This window comes from Aquarana catesbeiana, linkage group LG07, assembly GCF_042186555.1.
Source record: "Aquarana catesbeiana isolate 2022-GZ linkage group LG07, ASM4218655v1, whole genome shotgun sequence".
Lineage (NCBI taxonomy): Eukaryota > Metazoa > Chordata > Amphibia > Anura > Ranidae > Aquarana > Aquarana catesbeiana.
The window spans coordinates 313,842,072-313,867,612 of NC_133330.1; the positions used below are offsets into that span (position 1 = coordinate 313,842,072).

A 25,541-nucleotide genomic window follows, 5' to 3' on the forward strand; every position below is an offset into this window, starting at 1 on the left:
CAGGTCTTATATTTTTATTGAATGTGTATTGTCAGTAATACCACCATGACATCATAATGCATATCATCTATTTTACAGTTGTTCTCATGATCTGTTACAGCATCCATAAAGAAAATCCGCCAAGCAAACAAACAAAAAAAAAAACAAAACCTTGGCATATAATCATCAGGTTGTCAAAGCTGCGGTACCAGGTCCAAGTCTATTTGTCTGTGAACCTTTGTATTACTTTACCATCATGCCCTGCACCCGCTGGCTGACATTTCAGACCAGACTGACAGCGGTAGATCTTAACAAAAAAAAAAAAGAGGAAGCTACAAAGCGGCACTGATTGACACAAACTCTAAGCGGCAGCTTTTGACAGTCTCTCCTTCCATGTACTGGAAATGCGTGATGTTAAAGTGACATTAAACCCAGACTTGATATTCTATTAAGATGTAAGACTATTACATCTGATTATGTGTGCTGTTTATTTTGTAGAAAAAGTGCGGTCATAGTTGCAGTTACCTGTCCAATTCCTTATTATGGGTGGCAACGTTATTGTCGTCAATCTTCAATTCTCTGTGTTGCCACTCAGTCTGCATGTGCTCTGGGATTCCTTATTTCCTCAGTAATAAGTTGCCCCACGTGACACTCTGAGGTCATCCAGGATTGAGATTGACAGCGGAGCATTGATTCGTCCCTTCGCTGTTTTTTATCGCTGGATATGTGGGCGGAGCTCTGGAGAGCATGTGATCTATTAAACAATGCTCCAAATGTAAACTTAATGTGAAGCAAACTCATGAAAGCAATGTTTGCTTGTATGTGTTTTGTACAAATAATGTAATGTGGAGCTCCCCGCACATATTCAGCAATGATTGACAGCTGAGCATTGACTTATTGCTCCACTGTTTATCATTGCTGAATGTGTGGGCGGAGCGCTGGAGATCATGTGATCCATTAAAAATCGCTCCAAATGTAAATAAAACGTTATTAAAAAAAAAAACACATAAAAGCGACCACTGCATAAGTTTATTTCTTGTAATGTTTACGTATGGAGCCATTTTTAATGGATCACATTATCTCCAGAGCTCCGCCCACATACAGGCATACTTCACTTTTAAGTACACAATGGGATCAGAGCATGTATGTAAAACAAAAATGTACTTAAAGTGAAGCAATACCTTTTTTCACTTCTGGGTTGTCAGGGGCTGTAGAGGGGGGGATCAGGGCCTATAGTGGAGGGCCCTGGGCTGTAGTGGGGGGTCAGGGAGTGAAGTTTATAGTACTGTACAGTAATCCACTTACGTTTAGGCAGGAACTTTGCCTCTTCACTTGTGACAACTCCGGGCGGCAGCTCCTCCTCTTTCAGGCCATACTGCGGCTGCGTGGCTCGAGGTGTCTGTACTTGCGAGGTACTTTACGTACACTCGCGGGTATGTCTGTACTCACGGGTGTACATAAAGTGGGGTATGCCTGTATTCAGTAAGGCTGAACAGCAGAGCGATGGGGCAGTGTTCTGCTGTCAATCACAATCCTGGAGCAAGTGCAAGGTGTTTTTTTTTTTTTTTTTTTTTTTACCCACAACAGTAAACTCAGTTTGTATATGCAGTATACTCACTGTGGAACCTAAGGTTAATCATCTAAATTGTGTAAAAAGGCTGTTTGATCCTGTCTTCTCTGATCCTCCCCTTCTTCCACAGTCCCCAATTCATCTCCTGATAGTACAGAGCCTTTGGAGTCACTCTGCATATGCTCAGTTTGGTGTGTATTGCTAGAGAGTGTTTCTTTTCCTGGGAGGGTGCATGTGATTGGCACAGGTCTAATCAGCGCTGTCCAGACAGAGGGTCGGAGGTCCTGTAGCTTCATAGGAGAGTCAGAGGAGACACTGATAGAAGTCACAAGACTGCTATACACGGCTCATGAGAAAAGATATTTAACAGTTTAAGTTACTAAAACTATTGTATTTCCATGTTCTGTGGGAGACGAGATATAGTGAACGCAGCCTCCTGGGTTTAGTAACACTTTAATACTATTATAAACTTCCATGTCCATATATGAAAGCCAAGCATTGCTTTCATCTGTTTGCATAATGCTATTTGCACTTAGATTAGGTATTTATTGTTTTCAGTCAGTCACATGACTGCTGGAGCTCCGCCCACATATCACACATAGACTTACTGAAGGACTAGCAAAGGATCATGTGACCAGCTATAAAACTTTGAAAAAGGTATTTACAAATATAACTCACAAATATATTCACTTTGGTTTTAATTATACCATATACTGCATTTTAATTATACCTGTACATTTGGGTTTAATGACACTTTAAAACTTAACTCCAGGATTAAGAAAAAAACAAACAAAAAAAAATAACTGCTTGCAGTAGGCATCTTGCAGACACCCCTGTATATGCAGATCTGGTGCCTGCCTTTATTGCAGGATGTAGGGAACATGTCTGAACTCTGACTTGGACCAAAATCAGTATTTCCTGGTGACTCCGTGTCTGAGCTGCATGTATGTGTGTCATCATGGTAGGCTCCAGGAAAGGAAAATTAAAAAGAAGCATTACATTTTCCTTTTTGCATGCTTCACAGGCAAGGGAGAGTGTACTATTGCCTACTAATGCAGGTTTATGCAGCATATCTTCCCTAACAGGTCCATGTTAAAGGAGAAGTACAGCCAAAGCTTGTTTGGCTGTACTTCTATGGATCACAGGAGTGCAGTTCGTTCTGCACTTCTGTCACCAGTTTTCAGCAGACAACAGTCTGACATCACAGAGCCGGTCCAGGCTCGGGCAAGATCGCGGCACTGGGGTCAGGATTCACCCACATGCCTGTACTGGCATCTGCCTCAGCGTCTCAGCAAGCCACTAAGAGCCTGAGCTGGTTGTGCTTCGCCCCCCCCCCCCCCCCCCACAGCCCAGTGCTCCAGCGAGCAAGGGGGGGGGGGGGGGGGGAGAGCGATGAGTCAGCAGCTCTTTGCTCAGGGACCTGTGCAGCATGAAACCTAGGTAAGTATAAATCTGCAAAATAAACAAACCCCATACTTCTCTTTTAATGGAAACCAGTATTGAGAGAAGTTTCATCATTGCTCACCTATTGAAATCTTTGCCTGGTTCTTTCTGATGTCACAATTTTAGATCACTGATCCAGGACAGGCATGCTGTAAGTGAATTCAAAGTATCTTACGTCCATACCTGTTTTAAAGGTCTCTTATTAAAAATACCAAAGCTACTTAAAGTCTACAGTTCCTGAATGGCCGCTCCATTCCCAGGTTTCCAGCTGCGGTGGCATCACAAATCTCAGCAGGACAAGACAGCAAAGAACTCCTAGTTCATATACAGCTGATGGACCCCAAGAGGTCTTCCTGTGTGCTGTAGAGTTAGGAAGCAATCCTGGCACAGCGATCGTTCTAGCAGTAGTAAAAACTGACATTGTCCTTTCCTGGCGGATTCACACATCGTCTGACATGTCTTCGTTCGGTCATTCAGTTTGTATGCTGTGGCGTTTAGCGGGAGGTTGACATTACATTCACTGCAATACCAATGACCAAGAAAACAGAATAGCAATGTACAAGTGATTTATGAAAGGGTTTTTTATCAGAATCTGTTGTCTTGTTTTATGGATATTTCATGGTAATTTGCAGGTTTCTGTTACCCGTATTTCCTTTATTATCATTTCTGTAAGAGCATGGACACAGATATGGGATGCATTGCCCCTCTTCAAGGGTAAGGAGGAACTCTGCTAAGCACTCAATCTAAGCTGGCCGTATAACCCCTGAATATTGCCAGAATATGTATATATATATATATATATATATATATATATATATATATACACACATACACTCAAGCCTCACACTGTTGTGCATCAAAATTTTACAGTAGGAGCTTTTTTTTATTTTTTTACCTAGTCTACTTTTCAGGCTTTAAGAATGTTTTACTCATAGCCCTGTGTAAGCTATCCAGTGACTTGTAGCTTAACCTTTTTGCTGCCAAAGGCGGTTTTGCATTTTTTTTTGCACACGTTTAAAAAAAATAATTTTAGGTCTGAAGATTACACAAAACCCCCAAACATTATATGTTTACTGAAAGCAGAGAATAAATTAGTGGTACCGTGTTTCCCCAAAAAATAAGACCGGGTCTTATATTAATTTTGGAAACAAAAGACACAGTAGGGGTAGGTATTATTATGTAATGCGCTGTCTTCTCTCCCCCTCGCCCTCCCTGCCTGTCAGAAATTCCCAGTGTGAACCGAGTTAAAATGCTTGTAAAATCCTATACTCCACTCCTACAGTAGTATATAATGTACAATGTGTGTGTTTCTGTAATATAAAATTGTTCCAAATACTTACGTTATAGTGCCGTGACCCATCGGAGCTCTCTTCCCTGCGCCGAGCACTGCGGGGGGGGGGTGAGATTCCCCCGCTGGGAGAAGAGAAGGAGAGCAGCAGAAGATCAGCTGAGGACCGAGCGGCGCTGTACCGAAGGTATGTGGCACAATTATATTACAGAAACACCTTGTACACTATATACTACTGTAATAGTGAATTATAGGATTTTGCAAGCATTTTAAACTAGGGCTTATATTGAATCCCTGAATATGATAACCCTTAATAATATAAACAAAATGTGATATCCATAAACACAGATGCTATAATTGAAAAAAAAAAAAAGTTCAGGTCCGCCTGTCAGTTTTGACGGCGGACCTGAACGGGCGCTCCATGTTAGTCTATGGAGCGTCGGATGTCAGCGGAGACATGTCCGCTGACATCCGACCTGGTCCGATCCTAAGAAGAGCAGACGGATGGCCCTACGTCCAGGTCTGTCGCTGGCGGATCGGATCGGGGGAGATCTGACGAAAACGGACACGCTGTCCGTTTTCGTCCGATCCCTCCATAGGCGGCAGCGGCACCTGACAAGCCCCTCCCCGCTCAGTGAGCAGAGAGGGACCTGTCATCCGCCGGCTCAGCGGAGATCAACGGACAGATCTCCTGCTGAGCCGGCGGACCGGCTCATAGAAATGAAGCCCGCCTCGTGTGAAAGGGGCCTTATTCCTCCTGTGGTTCCTCCTTCCTGTAGTAAAAACTCTAGCACAGATGCCCGGTCAACATATGAAGTGCTCCTTCCTGATGGTAGCCAGTGACCTCCACTCACATAAGCCACATGAAAAGCAACAGAAGCTTGCAATAGGAACAAGGAAGTGTTTTGGTCTAGGGCTACGGACGGAGGGAACACCGCTGACCGGGGCTGTAGAGCCGGTTTCGGGCGATACCATCGCCCTAGCGCATATGAGTGCACCAAGGCTTGTTTTTATTTAAAGAAATGTGAATGCATTTATGTGGTGTGATGTTTGGAATAAATCATTTTTAAAACGATAATACACTATTTCAAGCTTCTGTTGCTTTTCATGAGGCTTATGTGAGTGGAGGTCACTGACTACCATCAGGAAGGAGCACTTCATATGTTGACCGGGCATCTGTGCTAGAGTTTTTACTACAGGAAGAAGGAACTACAGGAGGAATATCTAAGTGGAAAATATATATATCACAGGCGCTTTTCATAAGCCCTTAGGGTGAGGGTACATCCGATGGAGGGTAGCACTAGGATTTTTGTGCACACTGCATGAAGACACCAGTGTTATATTTATCCATCCACATATGATGGACTGTCACCTTATCTATTGGATTGAATAAGGACAGTGTGTGGAACATGCAGCACTTGCACTTTATATTTTGGACCCTATTTACATGTTTCAGACCATTTGCACAGTGGTAGTTATTTTTCAATTATAGCATCTGTGTATATGGATATCACATTTTGTATATATTATTAAGGGTTATCATATTTAGCATATTCATTAACCATTTTTTTCACTTATTGTTTTAGCCCCGCACTAATTGCTTTTCAAATTTGCATTGTCACATTTAAGGAAGTGTGTGGAGTGCTGGCAGCTGCATTCATTTATTTTATCTATATATTCTAATATCTATTTGTAATTTATCAATTTTAGCAGCTCACAAGGTTTTACACTCATTCATGATTATATTGCATCCCTCCTGGAAAATCACAGTAGGTCTTCTTTTCAAGATGGGTCTTAATTTCGGGGAAACGCGGTAGTACCAATTTTTTATGTAACACAATATTACCGCAAAGGTCTAAGAAACTAACAGTGTTTGGGGTATCATGAACTTAATATTGACACCCACTACAGATTGCAACTGTAATGTATTTTGTATGCGGCGTAGAAAATGCGTGTGGAACGTGGGTTTCCCGCACCGCCTTCTGGTGTGAACTGGCCCTGAGCTGTAAAAATCTGTTAAAAGGAGGAAATATTTTGCTTCTAATGTGATTCAGAGATGATCGCCCACCTGTGTACATTAGCAGTGGTGGTTGGTGTTCCTGTAATATAGCAACACTCGGGTAATAAGCGATGGAGAATGTTGTTGTTCCTCTCTCGGTCAGTTAAGTGTGTATGTGTAAATCTAATTGAAGGTAATCATCGGGCTCCAGCAGGCTCTGCCAGTCATGATGTTAAGTGACACCGGTGTACTTACGCCCACCTTTTCCTCAGCTTCCAGCATGAACACAATTTATTGGAGGGAGGGGAACTTTGAGGCCTTTTGCTGGATGTAACAGGCACTATGATGGTCAAATTGCAATTTTTTTTTTTAACTGGAATTTTATTAGAAGCGATAAGAAAAATGGACACTTACATAGTGCAAAAGGATTATGCGATAACAGAAACAGATTCAAAAGAAGTTTCTCTTCGCAAATATTAAACATTGGGCAATGATTTAAAAATAAACAGTAGCCAAGCAACATTAAATTGTTAGGTGATCAAATTGAGCCATGCCTGAAATTGCGATGCGCTTCATGTCCAAAGAGGGGGCCCTTGAGCTCGGGACCGTAGAACTGAAGACAATGTAGTCCTATGGGACAAAAAAGAGGCACTGCTCTTGCTTGTGGGCAAAATATCCGGGGCACAGAGAATCAGATGAAAGGAGAAAAGGAAGAGGAGGTTCCAGGAAGCGCATAGGCGGTTTTGTCGATGGGAAGTAATCTAGCCAGGGCTGCCAGGCACAAAGAAATTTATCGTGTCTGTCAGTTAATCGCCGTCAGTTTCTCATTCACTAGCATACCGTGCACCCGTCTTGCAATCGTCTGTTTTGTGGCTGAGAATATGCGGGTCACCATGCAATATTTTTTTTTTTTACTCTCCATGTGCACCTATTGTTATGCCTCTCTACTCCAGATGGATGGGTCATGTGATCTCTGATTTTATAGAGAAGGGGGAGGTTACACGTGCGATTGTAGTGCAAAGGCCATAGGTCCAGTCAATAAAGGGTTTTTGCGCCTATATAGTACACAACACAAGCTGCAAACTGTTCTACACAGAGCGTTGGGGTAATGAGCCCTTAGAACCCTGGTGCCCAAACTGCATCTCTTTTACATATTGTGTAGCCCTCAGGGCCCCTGGGAGCAGTAGTTTGTCTTTTTATCACCTTAGTGGCATAAGAAAACACTTAAGAATAAATATTCTTCAGACTGGATTCTAGTTGATAAATGGGTGGCTTTATTTTATACTAGCCTAATTTATTTCTGTACTGCACATTCCTTTTCTCATTTAATTGTTTTTTTTAACAATAGTTCAAAATAGCTAAACATGGAGCCTTAAAGGTTCATCAACAGATGTTTTTTTTTTGTTTTTTTCAGGGACTTTGTCATGAGTTGAATGTGTGGCGCTGTCTCTGATTAGTGAGGCAATTAACGTTTAAGAATGGAGTCAGTAAACACTATATGCAAAGCATTGGGGGTACCACTGGGCAAGCATTGTGTTTGAATGCAACTCTATAACATATGAAACTACTGACCACAAACGCAGATAAGTTTTAGTCCTGGTATACAGCTTTGTCATAGTACTGCTTGGCAATCCGCCACCCATTGTAGGCGCAGTGATAACTACTAGGGTAAGGCTCTCCTGAGATGTTAAAAGAACCTACCCGGGTTCAATCTGGGCAGATTCCACCTTTAGAACTGCACCCACCTGAAACACATCTTCAGGCATTCATCATCTTTGGCCCACAGCTCTTCATAAAGCAGTAGTATACTTGGATAATTGCAATGATACTATAGAGTGGCAAAAACCTGCAAAGTAGTATCTGTGACCTTTTGTACATGATACAGCAGCTCAGGCACACAATGACACCTTGGTTGTTGGAAAAGTCCCACCACGGCTTGCCATACAGAACAGTGCATGCTAGGACTTGTTCCTCAGCAGCTGGAGGTCCTCAAGGTGTCCAGGTCTGCTCTGTACTGCTGGGGTCACTGCTCTGGTGTTACAGTTCAGACAGCATGCAGTAGTGTGACGAACATGGCGTCCCCGCTTTCACTGGTGGATATAATATACATGTACACATTTCCGTCTTTTCAATGGCACCACTCAAGGGATTTTCTCAGAAAATTGAGTCGACTGATGCGCTGAGTTGAAGAAAAACCTCTTCTGGAGACCCCTCCGCGTTGATCTGGAAATTAAAAAAACAAAAACGTTATATAAAGCTTACCCAGCCTTTAAATATCCACATGAGAGTAATCAATTTAAAACTGAAGTTTAGTTTGAATATATTTTACCTTCCCTGGTTCCTACTTTCCCCACTCATCAACATGCTGACTGACTTTGATTGACAGCCGCAGGAGCCAATAACGCCGCTGCTCTGTCTCAGCCAATCAGGAGGAGTGTACTGGATGGCTGAGGGGATCGTGGACATCGCTGGAGAGAGAAGGAGCTCAGGTAGGTAATTGAGGGGTGCTGGGGTTGCTGCTACATACAGAAGGTTTTTTATCTTAATGCATGGAATGCATTAAGATAAAAAAACCTGCCTTTACAACTCCTTTAATTTTAGACCCAGGGATGTCATCGCTGGGTCTCTCGGCTTCTCTAGTCAATGAAGGCAGATCATGGCTGGTGGGAGGGGCCAGCAGGATGCTGTACATCGCCCCCTGAAAACATTACAGCACCCCATCATAGTATGCCTCATAAGAGTCCTTAGCGCTAATGCAAGCTGTGGGCTGGCTCTTAGGACTAGTTATGCAAATATCAAAGTGGCAGCCATTCCTAGGCAGGCTGTATTTGCATGCAGATCATCCTAGGTAACACCCACATGGAATGCAGCCCATCCTAGGTAACACTCACATGGAATGCAGTCCATCCTAGGTAACACCCACATGGAATGCAGTCCATCCTAGATAACACTCACATGGAATGCAGTCCATCCTAGGTAACACTCACATGGAATGCAGTCCATCCTAGGTAACACTCACATGGAATGCAGTCCATCCTAGGTAACACCCACATGGAATGCAGTCCATCCTAGATAACACTCACATGGAATAAAGTCCATCCTAGGTAACACTCACATGGAATGCAGTCCATCCTAGATAACACTCACATGGAATGCAGTCCATCCTAGATAACACTCACATGGAATGCAGTCCATCCTAGATAACACTCACATGGAATGCAGTCCATCCTAGATAACACTCACATGGAATAAAGTCCATCCTAGATAACACTCACATGGAATGCAGTCCATCCTAGATAACACTCACATGGAATAAAGTCCATCCTAGATAACACTCACATGGAATGCAGTCCATCCTAGGTAACACTCACATGGAGTGCTGATCATCCAAGATTGATAGAACCAAAATTCAATTAATGAAAGGGGTGGGCCAGAGGCAGTAAAGCTCAGGAGGAAAGCGTAAGCTAAAGCCAAACAACCTTCAAGCAGGAAATGAGGCAGCCTCTAGCTGACTTGTTGCAGCTGAGAAGCTCACAGTGTGCAGTGAAATCCAGTACGGGAGAGGAGCTGGTACAACTGTGCAAGACTGAAGCGAAGGCTGGAGTTCCGTATTAAAGCTAAACCTCGGGGCAGGCATTAAGAAATACCAGTGAATGCAGTTATCTGTGTACTAGAAATAATTAAATCAATTTAAATGCAGTTAGTATAAATATCTGAATATGAGCACTAGGAGCTAATTTGGTGCCCTGCATTCAAATACAGACATGCTGAGAGGAGGACAGAGCAGGAAGAAGACTTCACCAGTCTGTTGCTGCTCCTTCACTGTCTAGTCACCGATAGTGAGGCAGGGAGGTAACCCAGCTGTGTTTCTTAACTACAGAATTTTGAATAGGCTTCAAATGCACCACAACAGAAGAAAAAACAATCATGACCCTTTTTTTCCCAAAACACAGCACACCACAAGAGGGCGGTGTGTGTAAAGTGTAAACAAAGTCCACACTACAGGTATACTGCTCCTCCAGGTGGCCAGCCTCATGGAGCCAAGATGGATGCTTCCAGCATCTTGAACCTCCAAAACGGCCACTACAGGTATTGCCCGACTAAAACCACCAAATGGTACACCTGGGCCTTGCTGCCTTCTTCGGTTCCAGGTAACCACAACTAAGATACAAACAAAGGAAGAAGGCGCACCAGCCTAGTGCATTACTTTATGACTGTATGCCACCGAACGACAATCCATCAAGTAGAGCATAGCTAACGTGTTTCGAGGACCAAGCCCTCTTTCTCAGAGCTCTGAGGGCATGGCCCTCAAAACACGTTAGCTGTGCCCTACTCGATCTTCTTTTGTGAGTACACTTGACTTTTAATATTTAATGAATGAGTCATACAGTGATGTACTAGGAAGGTGCGCCTTCTTCCTTTGTTTGTATCTTAGGGCAGTATGTGAGTTGTAGTTGCACTCTAATGCACAGTGTCAATGGGGTGCCATCCTCAATAAATGACACCTCAGTGCACAGAATATAGAGCAGGTGTGTTGTGAATGGGCCCTAGGGCTAAAGTTACAATTCCATCACAGCCACCATCTATTCCTGTCAGGTTTGTGTTATTGCTAAGATACAGGATGGACCCAGAGTATACGGAATGCTCTGTGTGCATTGAGTCAACCTTGACTCATGGAATACAAGGGATTTTCTGTGCTCACTGATCCAGCCGTGACCCAAGGAATACAAGGAATTTTTTGTGCTTCCTGATCCAGCCTTGACCCAGGGAACACAAGGGATTTTCTGTATGCATTGAACCAGCTTTGACCTAGCGAATACAGGGGATTTTCTTTGTGCACTGAGCCAGCCTTGACACAGGGAACACTAGAGATTTTTTTCTGTGTGCACTGAGCCAGCTTTAACCCAGGGAATACAAGGGATGTTCTGTGCTCACTGAACCAACCTTGATCCAGGTAGTCCAAGGGTTTTCTGTGTGCACCGAGTCAACTTTGACTCATACAATACACTGGATTTTCTGTGCTCAAAGAGTCAGCCTTAACCCAGGGAACACAAGGGATTTTCTGTGCTCACTGAGCCAGCTTTAAAATTGAAAAAAAAACACATGGAAAGGGCAGCACCTAAAAAATAGATCCAAGCATATACAAGACAATGTAAAGAGCAACAGTGATATAGTTGTCTGAAATGCAGTGACCATAGCAACCATATTTCGGGTTTTGTTTGAAGCAGATAAGTCAATGAACAATGTGCTGATTGGCTGACACGGGTAACCATTCACTTCCTGTCCCTCTCTATTCTACTCATTGCAAAGTGTTAAATTGTTCAAATTTAGTCTTGTTTGTCCTTAGCAAAACATATTTATATGTAATAAAAGAGTAATTTAAAATAATACTTGCTTTAGACAATGCATTAGGAAGGTATTTGTACATAAGGTCACCTAATGTCCCCAACAGCGCAGAGCGTTTTTTGTACCGTCCTCCTATAAGCCGCTCTTTGTGTGATGCGTTTACGGTACAACTGTCAGGCTGACAAACCAATCTGGGCAGATCACGTCCAGGTCCGCAGTGACCTTTTAGACTATAAAAATAGCGCAAAGGACAGGGGACCACTGAACGTCTCATTAGGTTATATCTCCCTGTTGTGTCACCAGGAGAGATCAGGACAGACCCTCTATCCTGCTTTTCTATACACAGGCCAGATGACCATTACTGTGAATAAATATTATATTCTGATAACTGTATGTGATTAATATATGTGGTGATAGTGTCAGTATATAAATTCCTTTTTTTATTTTTATATTATACGTATTTCTCCAGATTTGCATGCAGACCAAGTGAAGGTAATAGAAGCAGGCCATTAAGAAAAACAAGATGCAAAATATATCTTTTTAAGTAAAAGTTAACAGCAGAGGAAAATAAACTAGAAAATGCATTTCCTGGGGAAAATGCGTGGGAATGCTGAATAGCCGAATTGCTAAAATGGCCCCCATCAAAACTGCCCCCATCATATTGCCATCAAAATTGCCCCATCAAAACTGCCCCATCATATTGCCATCAAAATTGCCCCATCAAAACTGCCCCATCATATTGCCACGATCAAAACTGCCCCATCAAAAATGCCCCATCATATTGCCGCCATCAAAACTGCCCCATCAAAAATGCCCCATCATATTGCCACCATCAAAACTGCCCCCATCATATTGCCACCATCAAAACTGCTCCATCAAAATTGTCCCCATCAAAACTGGCCCATCATATTGCCACCATCAAAACTGCCCCATCAGAATTGCCCCATCAAAAATGCCCCATCATATTCCTATAAATCAGTACATGGTGTGTCTGTCCCCTCCCCCGGGCTCTGTAATCAGAGCTGAGATGCTCCAGCCACCTCCCCCCCCCCTGTGTATAACAGAAGCTTTGATAACCATGGCAACAAAAGCAACACAGTACACTCTGATTAATATCTAAAATGTCCTGAAATTACCTCTAAACAAAAAGCTTTTTCACAAAAACTGTAAAAGATATCAAACTGAAAAGATATCGCCAGATAGCTAAATATTTTGTGAACATTTTAAAGTTTGTTTGGCGTCTGTAGGTGAAAGTATGAAGGAGCTAAAACTTTTGGGAGCGGAAGAAGATTTAAAGGATCTGAAGCATGCTCCCATTGACTTCAATGTTAAAAAAAAGTGATAAAAAGCTTAATATTTTAAAAAGTATAAATGGTAGAAAAAAAGTTGAAAAAGTCCTATCATTAGCTGAAAGAGACGAACAGTTTAATAGTTGAATGGTTTTAATAGCTGAAAGTATGCAGAAGTTACGCAGAGCCAAAAAATGTACGGAATAATAAAGAAATAAATAATAAAAATAAATAAAATTGAATAAAAATAGTGGGACTGCTAAAGCAGTCCCACTAATAACCGTCACTTCAAGAAAAACATGTTATTACAGGAGATATATCCCTATTACATCAGTATACTGAGCCTACAGGCTGAATTCACAAAGCTCAGAAAAAAGGACGTGGCCCCTTTAAGAAAAATCGTCAGTTATTTTTTTTGCTCAATCATCAAACTAACTGACAGTGAAAGGGTTAAAAAAAAAAACCTCCACTGTGATGTCATCACCTGCTACACTATAAGGCTGCACAGGGCTCTGGGATCAGTATCTGAGTTGTTACTGTACAGTGAAGACGTGTTATTGTCTTTGTCCAGTTTTACTCTTGCAGATTGATTGGATTCGGTTTTTATTCGATTCAGTTTTATTGCAATTTCTCAGACTTAAAGCGTGTCTTATTATTCTTCATAATGAGACAATTTAAAAGTAAACAGATTGTTTCTCAAAACAACAATATTGAGAAACCAACCAAAGGAAGCCCAGCTATGGAAGGAGGTATCAATATAGAGCTTGCAGATCCGCCATTCAAGAAGCCCACCAAAATGAGGAGGGCGCGGCGATTTGTACGTCGCTGTTTCAGATCCGTTATCGGTTGTTTTGATGTCGGCTGTAAAGCCAAAGGACCACGCCAGAACAAAGAACGCGATGCTGGTAAGTTTTGTGGATATTGATAAATACAAAATACTTTCATTGCATTCTTTTTCCTCCCATTGATGACAATCACACCCCCCTCCCCCCTATATGTACACATGTATAGGGATGGCCATAGACATTGCTGGCTTTTGTCTTGTAAACACTATTCTGAGGATTTATTTTAAATCAAGAGAAACAAGCAGCTACTTTTAGATCTGTTTACCCTGAGCCAAGTCCCCCCCCTCCCCCCCTCTTTTTCCAACTGTCACCTACTAACTGACTTTTTTTTTTTTTGAACAAGCCTTGCATGCCACTTATTACAGGCTGGACTGATGACCTCAGTGCCACCCAGCAAGATGGCAGAGATTTACAATATGGAAAGAAAAGAACCCCACATACACGTTTAACCCCTTGTTACCCACATAACACATATACATAGTCCCCAAAATTTCATAAAAAATATTGCACAGAAACTGTTTTTAGCTGCACATGTAGCAAAGGCATTATAGGCTGAGCATGTATTTTCATTTACAATAGGAGTCGTTCTACAACATTAAACCAATGCCATACATTACAGTGATGGTAAAGCTTGTTCTTTTATTTTTTACCTGCTCTGTGCAATGCCCAGAAAGAAAATAAAACAAGCTGCCTCATGCACACTGGACGTTATAATATAGTTATAAAAATGCCAGTAGCTTTGCAGTGAGTTTTTCAACGTTTTTGCAATAGCGTTTTTTTTTACAGCATTTGCCTTTTTTGGCGTATTATTTTTTTATTTTTTTTTTTTTTACTGAGCCAGTGAGGAGCAAGAGAGCCTTGGCTCTTGTGCACATTGCTGGATCGGGATCAAGTATGTATTTAGGCTGGATTTACACCTATGCATTTTTAGTGCTTTTTGCATTTTGCAGATTTGCACTACAGTCCATTTAACATGGTTTCCTATGGAACACATTCTGTAGTGCAAATCTGCAAAATGCAAAAGGCACTAAAACTGCATAGGTGTGAATCCAGCCTTAGGCTCTATTCACACTAATGCGTTTTTTAATGCATTTTGCAGAAATGCATGAGAATTTTTTAACATGGATTCCTATGGAACATGTTCACATCAATGCATTTTTGTGGCTCTGCGTTTTTGGAAAAGGTTGGGGACTTTTTTCATGCAAAATACAGCGTTTTGCATGTAATAGAATTCAATGGACCTGCATCCAAAAACGCAAGTACCGCGGTTTTACCGCGTTTTTGCTGCGTTTTTTTCCTTTCATTTTTTTAACACTATATACAGAAAAAAAAACTGTAAAAAAAAAGGCAAAACGCGGCAAAAACACATGTTCAAAAACGCGGCAAGCACTGCAAAAAGCACTGCAGAAACGCTCAAAAGCAACATGCATAGATGTGAATCGAGCCTAAGGGGGGCTGGGGGGGCATGCAGAAGTTTTTTTTTTTTAGAAATGCAGCAAGATGAAATCCCTCTGCCTTTACAAGCACTTTAATTGAACCAGTATAAGGCTGGATTCACACCTATGCAGTTTTAGTGCTTTTTGCATTTTGCAGATTTGCACTACAGAACGTGTTCCATAGGAAATCATGTTAAATGGACTGTAGTGCAAATCTGCAAAATGCAAAAAGCACTAAAACTGCATAGGGGTGAATCCAGCCTAATGCCCTGTACACACGATTGGACATTAATCGGACATTCCGATAACAAAATCCTAGGATTTTTTCTGACAGATGTTGGCTCAAACTTGTCTTGCATACACACAGTCACACAAAGTTGTCGGAAAATCCGATCATTCTGAACGCGGTGACGTAAAACGCGTACGTCGGGACTATAAACGGGGCAGTAGCCAATAGCTTTCATCCCTTTATTTATTCTGAGCATGCGTGGCACTTTGTGCTTCAGATTTGTGTACACACGATCGGAAATTCCGACAACGGATTTTGTTGTCGGAAAATTTTATAGCAAGCTCTCAAACTTTTTGTGTCGGAAAATCCGATGGAAAATGTCTGATGGAGCACACACACGGTCGGAATTTCCGACAACAAGGTCCTATCACACATTTTCCGTCGGAAAATCCGACCGTGTGTACAGGGCATAAGAGAGCTGAAGTTGTCATAGCTAAAGAAAAACAAAAAAAAAAAAACAAAACACACTTGTAGGAAGCAAGTCCGCTGATCCCAAAGTTTTGCAAGGTGCGGGACTTTAAAGAGGCGCTCCAGTCTCCCCCCAAAAAATTTAAAGTCAGCAGCTACAAATACTATAGCTGCTAACTTTTAATATAAAGACACTTTACCTGTCCAAACATCCAGAGCTGTCCTCACCTGAGCCGATTCTTCAATCCCAGCCTCTTCTATATAAATTCACCAGAGCAATCCGGTAGATTGATATAAAAGAGGCTGGGATTTTAGTTAAATTATAAGAAACAGCAGAGCTCTCAGCCTGAAAGTGAAGAAATTGTCTCCTTTCTGCAGTGGCGCCCCCCACCCCCCACTCCCCTCTCCCCTCCCCGCTTAACTAATAGGGCCAGGGAAAGTATTTCTTTTAATGGCTCCAGATTTTTTCAGAAGTAGGGACTCCCATTTGCTGCTGTGGTGTTCTGATCCCAGGGCTGATAAATGACACACTTTCTTGACAAAACTGCCACTCAACAAAGCCTCTGCTTAGCTGGTCTGATGATTCACAAACCCCTGCCACAATGTACAGCCAGGCAGGTGACACCACTACCTCCTGTCACAACTTTCTTTGTGACCTGCCTACTCATTTAACTATGAAAGTGCATCATCATACTGCTAAAAATAATACGCAACCAGATCACAATGAGCCACTACTTAAGATCTTATCACTGCGCCAAAGAGAAACCTGATATATATAGAGCGGCCACTTTAAAAGAAATGATATAATAAAACAGCATCTACCAAACATAGGTTTAAAGTAAATAGTGGTGCTAGGTAATGCGATAACATAAACAATACACATATATATTACACACCCAGTAAGTAGCAATGTGCAAACAATAAATATGCAAAAACAGAGATAGTCCATAAACTGTGATATTAATACTGGGTAGGATCTCTGTGATAGATATTCAGTTGATAGAATGATCTGACACCCCACCACGTGATCAACACCGTGTACCCGCCCACACAGTGTGCCCACAGAAATTACCTATGTTTGGTAGATGCTGTTTTATTATACTGCTAAACATACTTGTTGGCTTCCAATCTTCCAATCATGGAATTTTAGTGGGTCAGCATAACTGCCAGGCAACCAGCATTTTTATACAAAGGCCAACAACAGTTTTTCCTGTGTCACTGTCATGTCGGGTTTACTATTTGTCCCTGGCAGTGGAGCTTTGAACGTTTTTCTTCATAACTTGATGTTGTATAAAGAAAAATATATGAAATGTAGGTAAAGATGCTAAATCCAATTCCTATTTCTTTATTGCAGATGAAGGCGAGATTTACTGCAGACACAGCTCACAAGGCAAGCCTGCCACAGTGAGCAGTATTGAAAGGGACGTTCAGACTCCAGAAGAGTGTGTCGCCCACATTCAGACCCCAGAAGAGTGTGTCGCCCACATTCAGACCCCAGAAGAGTGTGTCGCCCACATTCAGACTCCAGAAGAGTGTGTCACTCAGACTCCAGAAGAGTGTGTCACTCAGACTCCAGAAGAGTGTGTCACTCAGACTCCAGAAGAGTGTGTCGCCCACAGTCAGACTTCAGAAGAGTGTGTCGCCCACATTCAGACTCCAGAAGAGTGTGTCATCCACATTCAGACTCCAGAAGAGTGTGTCACTCAGACTCCAGAAGAGTGTGTCACTCAGACTCCAGAAGAGTGTGTCACTCAGACTCCAGAAGAGTGTGTCGCCCACAGTCAGACTTCAGAAGAGTGTGTCGCCCACATTCAGACGCCAGAAGAGTGTGTCACCCACACTCAGACTCCAGAAGAGTGTGTCACCCACACTCAGACTCCAGAAGAGTGTGTCACCCACATTCAGACTCCAGAAGAGTGTGTCGCCCACATTCAGACTCCAGAAGAGTGTGTCGCCCACATTCAGACTCCAGAAGAGTGTGTCATCCACATTCAGACTCCAGAAGAGTGTGTCATCCACATTCAGACTCCAGAAGAGTGTGTCACTCAGACTCCAGAAGAGTGTGTCACTCAGACTTCAGAAGAGTGTGTCACTCAGACTCCAGAAGAGTGTGTCACTCAGACTCCAAAAGAGTGTGTCACTCAGACTCCAGAAGAGTGTGTCGCCCACAGTCAGACTTCAGAAGAGTGTGTCGCCCACATTCAGACTCCAGAAGAGTGTGTCACCCACACTCAGACTCCAGAAGAGTGTGTCGCCCACACTCAGACTCCAGAAGAGTGTGTCGCCCACACTCAGACTCCAGAAGAGTGTGTCGCCCACACTCAGACTTCAGAAGAGTGTGTCGCCCTCACTCAGACTCCAAAAGAGTGTGTCGCCCACACTCAGACTCCAGAAGAGTATGTCGCTCACGTTCAGTCTCCAGAAGAGTGTGACGCTAACGTTGAGACTCCAGCAGAGTGTGATGCTCATGTGCAAACTCCAGAAGAGTGTGATGTGCACATTGGGACTGTACCAGACATTCAGACTCCACCAAAATGCCAGGTGAACCATGGGAACACCTCCTCCGGTAAAAATGGGGGCAAGGTTACAAGAAAGGATAGGCAGATACTGGTGGTAGGGGATTCAATTATTAGAGGGACAGAAAGGGCAATCTGTCACAAAGACCGTCATCTACGAACAGTATGTTGTTTACCAGGCGCTCGGGTTCGGGACATTGCAGATCGGATGGAAAGATTGTTGCGTGGGGCTGGGGAGGACCCAGCTGTCTTGGTACATATTGGTACCCATGACAAAGTTAGAGAAAGATGGAGCATCCTACAAAATGATTTCAGGGACATAGGGACTATGTTGAAAAAAAGGACATCCAAGGCAGTATTTTCAGAAATACTGCCTGTACCTCACGCCACACCAGAAAGGCAGCAGGAGCTTAGAGAGCTTAACAAGTGGCTAAAGAACTGGTGCAGAGAAGAGAAGTTTGGCTTCATGGAGAACTGGTCTGACTTTGCGGTCACTTCCCGACTCTATAACAGGGATGGACTGCACTTAAATGGGAGGGGTGCAGCTTTTTTGGGAGTGAAGATTGCCAACAAGTTGGAAGAAATTGTTCAGACTCCAGAAGAGTGTGTCACCAACATTCAGACTCCAGAAGAGTGTGTCGCCCACACTCAGACTCCAGAAGAGTGTGTCATCCACACTCAGACTCCAGAAGAGTGTGTCGCCCACATTCAGACTTCAGAAGAGTGTGTCGCCCACATTCAGACTCCAGAAGAGTGTATTGCTCACACTCAGACTCCAGAAGAGTGTGACACTCCCGTTCAGACTCAAGAAGAGTGTGACACTCCCGTTCAGGCTCCAGCAAAGTGCAACATTCCCGTTCAGGCTCCCGCTGAGTGCAACACTCTCTTTCAGGCTCCAGCAAAGTGCGACACTCTCGTTCAGGCTCCAGTAGAGTGCGACACTCCCGTTCAGGCTCCAGTAGAGTGCGACACTCCCGTTCAGGCTCCAGTAGAGTGCGACACTCCCGTTCAAGCTCTAGCAGAGTGCTACATTCCCATTCAAGCTCCAGCAGACAGGGCCATTCAGGCTCCAGCAGAGTGGGCCATTCAGGCTCCAGCAGATTGGGACGCCCACGTTCAGGCTCAAGCAGAGTGGGATGCCCACGTTCAGGCTCCACAAGTGTATGCCGTTCAGGCTCCAGAAGAGTGGGTGGTTCTGGCTCCAGAAGAGTGGGCCGTTCAGGCTCCAGAAGAGTGGGCCGTTCAGGCTCCAGAAGAGTGGGCCGTTCAGGCTCCAGAAGAGTGGGCCGTTCAGGCTCCAGCAGAGTGGGCCGTTCAGGCTCCAGCAGGGTGGGCCGTTCAGGCTCCAGCAGGGTGGGCCGTTCAGGCTCCAGCAGAGTGGGCCGTTCAGGCTCCAGATGAGTGGGCCGTTCAGGCTACAGATGAGTGGGCCGTTCAGGCTACAGATGAGTGGGCCGTTCAGGCTCCAGAAGAGTGGGCCGTTCAGGCTCCAGAAGAGTGGGCCGTTCAGGCTCCAGAAGAGTGGGCCGTTCAGGCTCCAGCAGGGTGGGCCGTTCAGGCTCCAGCAGGGTGGGCCGTTCAGGCTCCAGCAGGGTGGGCCGTTCAGGCTCCAGCAGAGTGGGCCGTTCAGGCTCCAGCAGAGTGGGCCGTTCAGGCTCCAGATGAGTGGGCCGTTCAGGCTACAGATGAGTGGGCCGTTCAGGCTACAGATGAGTGGGCCGTTCAGGCTACAGATGAGTGGGCCGTTCAGGCTCCAGAAGAGTGGGCCGTTCAGGCTCCAGAAGAGTGGGCCGTTCAGGCTCCAGAAGAGTGGGCCGTTCAGGCTCCAGCAGGGTGGGCCGTTCAGGCTCCAGCAGGGTGGGCCGTTCAGGCTCCAGCAGGGTGGGCCGCTCAGGCTCCAGCAGAGTGGGCCGCTCAGGCTCCAGCAGGGTGGGCCGTTCAGGCTCCAGCAGGGTGGGCCGTTCAGGCTCCAGCAGGGTGGGCCGCTCAGGCTCCAGAAGAGTGGGCCGTTCAGGCTCCAGAAGAGTGGGCCGTTCAGGCTCCAGCAGGGTGGGCCGTTCAGGCTCCAGCAGGGTGGGCCGCTCAGGCTCCAGCAGAGTGGGCCGTTCAGGCTCCAGCAGAGTGGGCCGTTCAGGCTCCAGCAGAGTGGGCCGTTCAGGCTACAGATGAGTGGGCCGTTCAGGCTACAGATGAGTGGGCCGTTCAGGCTACAGATGAGTGGGCCGTTCAGGCTTCAGCAGGGTGGGCCGTTCAGGCTACAGAAGAGTGGGCCGTTCAGGCTTCAGCAGGGTGGGCCGTTCAGGCTTCAGCAGGGTGGGCCGTTCAGGCTTCAGCAGGGTGGGCCGTTCAGGCTCCAGCAGGGTGGGCCGTTCAGGCTACAGAAGAGTGGGCCGTTCAGGCTTCAGCAGGGTGGGCCGTTCAGGCTCCAGCAGGGTGGGCCGTTCAGGCTCCAGCAGGGTGGGCCGTTCAGGCTCCAGCAGGGTGGGCCGTTCAGGCTTCAGCAGGGTGGGCCGTTCAGGCTCCAGGAGAGTGGGCCGTTCAGGCTTCAGCAGGGTGGGCCGTTCAGGCTCCAGAAGGGTGGGCCGTTCAGGCACCAGAAGGGTGGGCCGTTCAGGCTCCAGAAGAGTGGGCCGTTCAGGCTCCAGAAGAGTGGGCCGTTCAGGCACCAGAAGGGTGGGCCGTTCAGGCACCAGAAGGGTGGGCCGTTCAGGCTCCAGGACAGTGGGCCATTCAGGCTCCAGGAGAGCTGGCCGTACCGGCTCCAGAAGAGTGGGCCATTCAGGCTCCAGAAGAGTGGGCCGTTCAGGCTCCAGAAGGGTGGGCCGTTCAGGCACCAGAAGCGTGGGCCGTTCAGGCACCAGAAGGGTGGGCCGTTCAGGCACCAGAAGGGTGGGCCGTTCAGGCTCCAGGACAGTGGGCCATTCAGGCTCCAGGAGAGCTGGCCGTACCGGCTCCAGAAGAGTGGGCCATTCAGGCTCCAGAAGAGTGGGCCGTTCAGGCACCAGAAGGGTGGGCCGTTCAGGCACCAGAAGGGTGGGCCGTTCAGGCTCCAGGACAGTGGGCCATTCAGGCTCCAGGAGAGCTGGCCGCACCGGCTCCAGAAGAGTGGGCCGTTCAGGCACCAGAAGGGTGGGCCGTTCAGGCACCAGAAGGGTGGGCCGTTCAGGCTTCAGAAGGGTGGGCCGTTCAGGCTTCAGAAGGGTGGGCCGGTTAGCTTCCAGAAGGAGGGCTTTTCAGGCTCCAGCAGAGTGGGCCTTTCAGGCTCCAGCAGAATGGGTCATTAAGGCTCCAGAAGGGTGGGCCGTTCAGGCTCCAGAAGGGTGGGCCGTTCAGGCTCCAGAAGGGTGGGCCGTTCAGGCTCCAGAAGGGTGGGCCGTTCATGTCCCAGTAGGGTGGGCCGTTCAGGCTCCAGAAGGGTGGGCCGTTCAGGCTCCAGAAGGGTGGGCCGTTCAGGCTCCAGAAGGGTGGGCCGTTCAGGCTCCAGAAGGGTGGGCCGTTCAGGCTCCAGAAGGGTGGGCCGTTCAGGCTCCAGAAGGGTGGGCCGTTCATGTCCCAGTAGGGTGGGCCATTCAGGCTCCAGAAGGGTGGGCCGTTCAGGCTCCAGAAGGGTGGGCCGTTCAGGCTCCAGAAGGGTGGGCCGTTCAGGCTCCAGAAGGGTGGGCCGTTCATGTCCCAGTAGGGTGGGCCGTTCAGGCTCCAGAAGGGTGGGCCGTTTAGGTCCCAGAAGGGGGGGTTTTCAGGCTCCAGCAGAGTGGGCCATTAAGGCTCCAGAAGGGTGGGCCATTAAGGCTCCAGAAGGGTGGGCCATTAAGGCTCCAGAAGGGTGGGCCATTAAGGCTCCAGAAGGGTGGGCCGTTCAGGCTCCAGAAGGGTGGGCCGTTCAGGCTCCAGAAGGGTGGGCCGTTCAGGCTCCAGAAGGGTGGGCCATTCAGGTTCCAGAAGGAGGGCTTTTCAGGCTCCAGCAGAGTGGGCCTTTCAGGCACCAGCAGAATGGGCCATTAAGGCTCCAGAAAGGTGGGCCGTTCAGGCTCCAGAAGGGTGGGCCGTTCAGGCTCCAGTAGGGTAGGCCGTTCAGGCTCCAGAAGGGTGGGCCGTTCAGGCTCCAGAAGGGTGGGCCGTTCAGGCTCCAGAAGGGTGGGCCGTTCAGGCTCCAGAAGGGTGGGCCGTTCAGGCTCCAGAAGGGTGGGCCGTTCAGGCTCCAGAAGGGTGGGCCGTTCAGGCTCCAGAAGGGTGGGCCGTTCAGGCTCCAGAAGGGTGGGCCGTTTAGGTCCCAGAAGGGGGGGTTTTCAGTCTCCAGCAGAGTGGGCCTTTCAGGCTCCAGCAGAATGGGCCATTAAGGCTCCAGAAGGGTGGGCCGTTCAGGCTCCAGAAAGGTAGGCCTTTCAGGCTCCAGAAGGGTGGGCCGTTCAGGCTCCAGAATGGGGACCGTTCGGGCTCCAGAAGGGTGGGCCATTCAGGCTTCAGAAGGGTGGGCCGTTTAGGTTACAGAAAGAGAGCTTTTCAGGCTTCAGCAGAGTGGGCCTTTCAGGCACCAGCAGAATGGGCCATTAAGGCTCCAGAAGGGTGGGCCGTTCAGGCTCCAGAAGGGTGGGCCGTTCAGGCTCCAGTAGGGTGGGCCGTTCAGGCTCCAGAAGGGTGGGCCGTTCAGGCTCCAGAATGGGGACCGTTCGGGCCCCAGAAGGGTGGGCCATTCAGGCTTCAGAAGGGTGGGCCGTTCAGGCTCCAGAAGGGTGGGCCATTCAGGTTCCAGAAGGAGGGCTTTTCAGGCTCCAGCAGAGTGGGCCTTTCAGGCACCAGCAGAATGGGCCATTAAGGCTCCAGAAGGGTGGGCCGTTCAGGCTCCAGAAGGGTGGGCCGTTCAGGCTCCAGTAGGGTGGGCCGTTCAGGCTCCAGAAGGGTAGGCCGTTCAGGCTCCAGAATGGGGACCGTTCGGGCTCCAGAAGGGTGGGCCATTCAGGCTTCAGAAGGGTGGGCCGTTTAGGTTCCAGAAAGAGAGCTTTTCAGGCTTCAGCAGAGTGGGCCGTTCAGGCTCCAGCAGAATGGGCCATTAAGGCTACAGAAGGGTGGGCCGTTCAGGCTTCAGCAAGGTGGGCCGTTCAGGCTCCAGAAGGGTGGGCCATTCATGTCCCAGTAGGGTGGGCCGTTTAGGTCCCAGAAGGGGGGGTTTTCAGGCTCCAGCAGAGTGGGCCATTCAGGCTCCAGAAGAGTGGGCCGTTCAGGCACCAGAAGGGTTGGCCGTTCAGGCACCAGAAGGGTGGGCCGTTCAGGCACCAGAAGGGTGCGCCGTTCAGGCTCCAGGAGGGTGGGCTGTTTAGGCTCCAGAAGGGTGGGCCGTTCAGGCTCTAGCAGAGTGGGCCTTTCAGGCTCCAGCAGAGTGGGCCTTTCAGGCTCCAGCAGAATGGGCCATTAAGGCTCCAGAAGGGTGGGCCGTTCAGGCTCCAGAAGGGTGGGCCGTTCAGGCTCCAGAAGGGTGGGCCGTTCATGTCCCAGTAGGGTGGGCCGTTCAGGCTCCAGAAGGGTGGGCCGTTCATGTCCCAGTAGGGTGGGCCGTTCAGGCTCCAGAAGGGTGGGCCATTTAGTTCCCAGAAGGGGGGGTTTCAGTCTCCAGCAGAGTGGGCCTTTCAGGCTCCAGCAGAATGGGCCATTAAGGCTGCAGAAGAGTGGGCCGTTCAGGCTCCAGAAAGGTGGGCCTTTCAGGCTCCAGAAGGGTGGGCCGTTCAGGCTCCAGAAGGGGGACCGTTCGGGCTCCAGAAGGGTGGGCCATTCAGGCTCCAGAAGGGTGGGCCGTGTAGGTTCCAGAAGGAGGGCTTTTCAAGCTCCAGCAGAGTGGGCCTTTCAGGTTCCAGCAGAATGGGCCATTAAGGCTACAGAAGGGTGGGCCGTTCAGGCTCCAGAAGGGTGGGCCATTCATGTCCCAGTAGGGTGGGCCGTTCAGGCTCCAGAAGGGTGGGCCGTTTAGGTCCCAGAAGGGGGGGTTTTCAGGCTCCAGCAGAGTGGGCCTTTCAGGCTCCAGCAGAATGGGCCATTAAGGATCCAGCAGAATGGGCCATTAAGGATCCAGAAGGGTGGACCATTAAGGCTCCAGAAGGGTGGGCCATTAAGGCTCCAGAAGGGTGGGCCATTAAGGCTCCAGAAGGGTGGGCCGTTCAGGCTCCAGAAGGGTGGGCCGTTCAGGCTCCAGAAGGGTGGGCTGTTCAGGCTCCAGAAGGGTGGGCTGTTCAGGCTCCAGAAGGGTGGGCCGTACAGGCTCCAGAAGGGTGGGCCGTTCAGGCTCCAGAAGGGTGGGCCGTTTAGGTTCAAGAAAGAGAGCTTTTCAGGCTTTTCAGGCTCCAGCAGAATGGGCCATTAAGGCTACAGAAGGGTGGGCCGTTCAGGCTCCAGAAGGGTGGGCCGTTCAGGCTCCAGAAGGGTGGGCCGTTTAGGTCCCAGAAGGGGGGGTTTTCAGGCTCCAGCAGAGTGGGCCTTTCAGGCTCCAGCAGAATGGGCCATTAAGGCTGCAGAAGAGTGGGCCGTTCAGGCTCCAGAAAGGTGGGCCTTTCAGGCTCCAGAAGGGTGGGCCGTTCAGGCTCCAGAAGGGGGACCGTTCGGGCTCCAGAAGGGTGGGCCATTCAGGCTCCAGAAGGGTGGGCCGTGTAGGTTCCAGAAGGAGGGCTTTTCAAGCTCCAGCAGAGTGGGCCTTTCAGGCTCCAGCAGAATGGGCCATTAAGGCTACAGAAGGGTGGGCCGTTCAGGCTCCAGAAGGGTGGGCCATTCATGTCCCAGTAGGGTGGGCCGTTCAGGCTCCAGAAGGGTGGGCCGTTTAGGTCCCAGAAGGGGGGGTTTTCAGGCTCCAGCAGAGTGGGCCTTTCAGGCTCCAGCAGAATGGGCCATTAAGGATCCAGCAGAATGGGCCATTAAGGATCCAGAAGGGTGGACCATTAAGGCTCCAGAAGGGTGGGCCATTAAGGCTCCAGAAGGGTGGGCCATTAAGGCTCCAGAAGGGTGGGCCGTTCAGACTCCAGAAAGGTGGGCTGTTCAGGCTCCAGAAGGGTGGGCTGTTCAGGCTCCAGAAGGGTGGGCCGTACAGGCTCCAGAAGGGTGGGCCGTTCAGGCTCCAGAAGGGTGGGCCGTTTAGGTTCAAGAAAGAGAGCTTT

At 47.6% G+C, this 25,541-nt stretch overlaps 1 protein-coding gene across 1 annotated transcript in view; it reads right to left on the bottom strand.

The window, feature by feature from the left end:
- Window positions 1-8,093: 8,093 nt before the first annotated feature.
- AK5 (adenylate kinase 5) overlaps window positions 8,094-25,541 on the bottom strand; it is a 426,857-nt gene continuing 409,409 nt past the window's right edge. Inside the window, exon 14 of the mRNA XM_073593713.1 lies at window positions 8,094-8,502. Coding sequence (XP_073449814.1) covers window positions 8,434-8,502 — 69 coding nt within the window. The 3' untranslated portion in view covers window positions 8,094-8,433. The remainder of the gene's footprint in view (window positions 8,503-25,541) is intronic.